We start from the raw sequence: 5,000 nt of genomic DNA, 5'->3' as shown, positions 1-5,000 counted from the left end.
TACACACACACACACACACACACACACAGGTCCTTACACACACACACACAGGTCCTTACACACACACACAGGTCCTTACACACACAGGTCCTTACACACACAGGTCCTTACACACACAGGTCCTTACACACACAGGTCCTTACACACACAGGTCCTTACACACACAGGTCCTTACACACACACACAGGTCCTTACACACACACACAGGTCCTTACACACACACACACACACACAGGTCCTTACACACACACAGGTCCTTACACACACACACACACACACGTCCTGACACACACACGTCCTGACACACACACGTCCTGACACACACACGTCCTGACACACACACGTCCTGACACACACACGTCCTGACACACACACACACACACACGTCCTGACACACACACACACACGTCCTGACACACACACACACGTCCTGACACACACACACACACGTCCTGACACACACACACACACGTCCTGACACACACACACACACACGTCCTGACACACACACACACACACGTCCTGACACACACACACACACGTCCTGACACACACACACACACACGTCCTGACACACACACACACACACGTCCTGACACACACACACACACACGTCCTGACACACACACACGTCCTGACACACACACACACACACGTCCTGACACACACACACACACGTCCTGACACACACACACACACGTCCTGACACACACACACACACACACACACGTCCTGACACACACACACACACGTCCTGACACACACACACACGTCCTGACACACACACACACGTCCTGACACACACACACACACACACACCTCCTGACACACACACACACACGTCCTGACACACACACACACACACGTCCTGACACACACACACACACACACACACGTCCTGACACACACACACACACACGTCCTGACACACACACACACACACACACGTCCTGACACACACGTCCTGACACACACACACACACGTCCTGACACACACACACACACGTCCTGACACACACACACGTCCTGACACACACACACGTCCTGACACACACACACGTCCTGACACACACACACGTCCTGACACACACACACGTCCTGACACACACACACGTCCTGACACACACACACGTCCTGACACACACACACACACACACGTCCTGACACACACACACGTCCTGACACACACACACACACGTCCTGACACACACACACACACGTCCTGACACACACACACACACGTCCTGACACACACACACACACGTCCTGACACACACACACACACGTCCTGACACACACACACACACGTCCTGACACACACACACACGTCCTGACACACACACACACACGTCCTGACACACACACACACACGTCCTGACACACACACACACGTCCTGACACACACACACACGTCCTGACGCACACACACACGTCCTGACGCACACACACACACGTCCTGACGCACACACACACACGTCCTGACGCGCACGCACGTCCTGACACACACACGCACGTCCTGACACACACACGCACGTCCTGACACACACACGCACGTCCTGACACACACACGCACGTCCTGACACACACACGCACGTCCTGACACACACACGCACGTCCTGACACACACACACACACACACGCACGTCCTGACACACGCGCACGTATAAAAGGTCACACACCGAAGCCCTACAGAATGCTGATAGCGCCCCCAGGGCCCTCTATAACCCCTCCTGGCAGGATGCATGCCTAGCACACGTCGCCGGTCTCCTGCGCCCACTACCTGCCTCCGCAGCAGCCCCGTGCACATCCGCGCTTACCATCCGGGAACTCCCGGTCGCTGATGTGCTGTAGGTGGGAACCCGGATCGGTCTCCCTCAGGACCACCTCCACCTGGTACGGGTCCGCCCGATCCACCACTCCGCGGGCGCGGCCCATCTTCGGACTGGCATCCGGGGACACACAACAAGTCACCGTATTGCCCATGCTGGTTTCCCCGTGAGGCGGCAGTGAGGACTAGCGGCTAGGCTCTCCTCCCGCTTGGAGGCCTACTCCCACCCGTCACGAGGGCTTAAGACACAGGCATGGAGAGCTGGGAACACAGGTACAGTGATGACGGCCACTGTTGCTAGGACTGCCGGTCGAGACACCGCATCATCTTTTCCCGGGAGCTGAGGGCGGGAGAGACTCCGTGACGCTCCACACACACCCCTCCGCCGACGTCACGTGACGCCTTCCTCTCTACCTCCGGGAGCTCTTTTCCGCCGTCTCCATTGTCCACCAATAGGAAGAATGGTGGGCGGAGACTTGTAGTAAGACTAGATTAGATTTTAGGCTGGTTTCACATTAGGCTGGTTTCACATTAGCGCTTTTTAAGCGCACGCACGGCCGGGGGTAGCTCCGCCCCCGAGCGGGCTCTCTGCCCGGCGTGCCCGCCCCTTGCTTGTAGCGCCGCCTCCTAGCGCACAGCGGCGCCTGCGATCGGCGCACCCTATCTTTAGCATAGGGTGCGCAGATCGTGCGCAGGCCTTGCGCTAGTTGCGCTTTGACCTGCGCTGCGCACTTTTGACGGTGCGCCGTGCGCGCCAAAATCGAATGGATTTTGGCGCGCACGGCGCACCGTCAAAAGTGCGCAGCGCAGGTCAAAGCGCAACTAGAGCACGGCCTGCGCACGATCTGCGCACCCTATGCTAAAGATAGGGTGCGCCGATCGCAGGCGGCGCTACAAGCAAGGGGCAGGCACGCCGGGCAGAGAGCTGGCTCGGGGGCGGAGCTACCCCCGGCCGTGCGTGCGCTTAAAAAGCGCTAATGTGAAACCAGCCTTATTCCAGACAGTCACCAGAGACTCTTCTGGCGAATATGGGCGTGTTGCCGTTAGTAGCGCAATGCAAACTTCAGCCACCCTGTCACGTGTCTGTACGTCACGTACAGTCCACCAATCAGCGTGTTCCTGGCTGGAGCTACTTCAGAGTGAGGCTTGGGCCACACTATTAATTCCCGAATCCTGACGTTCGGCTGAGTTTGTATGCTGGAGAGTTGTCCTCACCACTTTTCTAGACTTCAGCACGGTAGCTGCGCGGGGGCCGGTAAGAGGCGCAGCACTACATGTTGTCACTGGTCGGTTGCCAACTTGCCGCAGACCCGTCTGCTCTCAGCTGTCATCGGGTGTCTGACCGCAGCACTAGGCTTACGAACACTTCGCACTGCCCACTGTGGACTTCATGCAGAAGCTCCACATCCGGAATACAAATGAGGACAGAGGGCGGCTGTGTGCTGAGGAGGGGACTGTCCCCCTTATGGCAACATGCAGGGCCGGTTTTAGACAAAGTGGGGCTCTAGGCAAAAGTTTAAAGTGGGGCCCCAAATGCTAACATTGTAAAATCATACATTTAGGTTACATTACATGAACAGTTTGGCAGAGGGGCCTGGAGCCAGTGCTGGCACTGTGGCCCCCATAGTCAGGGGCCTTATATCGGCCAACGGGCCTGCCACTATTATCATTACACAGGAGTGTTGCTAGGGTCAGAAAAGATTGGGGGGGGCCCAAGCCCCAAAGACAAAGCGTTGTCCCCCAACCCCCTCTTATTTTTTTTTTTTTAACACTGCAGAAACACAGCAGGGCTCCCAGCCGTCCTGGATCCAGCGGGACAGTCCCGATTTTGACACTTCCACCTGCGGGATTGTAGTTTTTCCCGCACTGCAAATCAGCCGCCACGCCCACCTGTCATTTCAGAAGGGACTGTGTACCGATCACCATACAATTCCCTCTATGTACAGCACACTCCAGAACAGAAGCCCTCCCTGGCTCACGTGACCAGTCACATGACTGTGACCTCATCCTATGTAACACCAGAGATAGCAGTGATAACTCTCTGAGAACAGATAATATAGTAGATGTCACCTGCAGTCCTATGTAACACCACAGATAGCCACAGCGTCTCAGAGTAAGGGTGGTTTCACATTTGCGTTTAAGGCCACAGCGTCGGCCTGCGCACGGCCGCCGCTAAGCCCCGCCACCTGCCGTGCCTCCGCCAGTAGCGCCGCCTATGGGCGCAAGACGCTGCATGCGTCCTGCGTCCCCTACCTTTAGCACTGGGGACATAGGCCGTGCGCAGGTATGCGTTTGGCGGCGCATGCGTCCTTTTGACGCTGCGCCGAGCGCACCAAATTGCAACCTGTTGCGTTTGGCGCTGGTTGGCGCAGTGTCAAATGCAGAGTCAGGATGCATGCAGCGTCATGCACCCGTAGGCGGAGCTACTGGCGGAGGCACTGCAGGGGGCGGGGCTTAGCGGCGGCCGTGCGCAGGCCGACGCTGCGGCCTTAAACGCAAATGTGAAACCACCCTAAGACTATGTTCACATGCATTTTTTTCAGTAGCCAAAACCTGTTCTATTGGCAGTAAAAATGTTGCGTTCAAAACACCTGTTTTTCAGCTTGTTTTCTGGTGTTCTTTACACTTTTTTCAGCTTTTTTTAAAGTGAGGATGTTTGCTTTGTCTGCTGTATGTTTACGGCCACGTTCACACATTGAGTATTCGGTCAGTATTTCACATCAGTATGTGCAAGTCAAAACCAGGAGGGTGAGAAATCCAGAAGTGGTGATGTGTTCCTATTATGCTTTTCCTCTGATTGTTCCACTGCTGTTTCTGCATTACAAATACTGATGTGAAATCCTGACCAAATACTAAACATGTAAACGACGCTTAATAGTTTAATTCACCGAAACCACTTAAAAAATTGTAGCGAAAAATGCCATTGCAATATCTGCAGCTTTCTTTTTTTATATTCTTTCATTGCTTTCTACGGGTGAAAACACACTGAAAGAAGTGACACGCTGCAGATTTAAAAAGTACTACAGTTCAGAAATTCAGTCAGAAAAAAAACAAGCGCATGCAGGAGATTTCGGAAATCTCATATGTTTTGCTGGCACTTTAAAAAGCAGTTTTTGGCCACGTTCATATGCAGAATTTTTGCAGCTTTTTCTTCTGCAAATGAGAAGTTTAC

General features: G+C 54.4%; 1 protein-coding gene across 2 annotated transcripts in view; it reads right to left on the bottom strand.

Annotated features, from left to right (window-relative positions):
- Window positions 1–2,325, bottom strand: part of CCNYL1 (cyclin Y like 1) — a 231,039-nt gene extending 228,714 nt beyond the window's left edge. Inside the window, exon 1 of one of the 2 annotated variants that reach the window (XM_073552247.1) lies at window positions 1,818–2,325. In XM_073552247.1, the coding sequence (XP_073408348.1) occupies window positions 1,818–1,983 (166 nt within the window). In that variant the 5' untranslated portion in view covers window positions 1,984–2,325. The remainder of the gene's footprint in view (window positions 1–1,817) is intronic. The other variant, XM_073552246.1, reaches the window with a different exon arrangement.
- Between the last annotated feature and the right edge of the window lie 2,675 nt (window positions 2,326–5,000).

Source organism: Dendrobates tinctorius, unplaced genomic scaffold, assembly GCF_039654945.1.
Source record: "Dendrobates tinctorius isolate UK_male_01 unplaced genomic scaffold, ASM3965494v1 ptg000188l, whole genome shotgun sequence".
NCBI classification, from domain to species: Eukaryota; Metazoa; Chordata; class Amphibia; order Anura; family Dendrobatidae; genus Dendrobates; species Dendrobates tinctorius.
The sequence above is the reverse complement of the archived record's forward strand: the minus strand, read 5'-3'. Positions and strand labels throughout refer to the sequence as shown.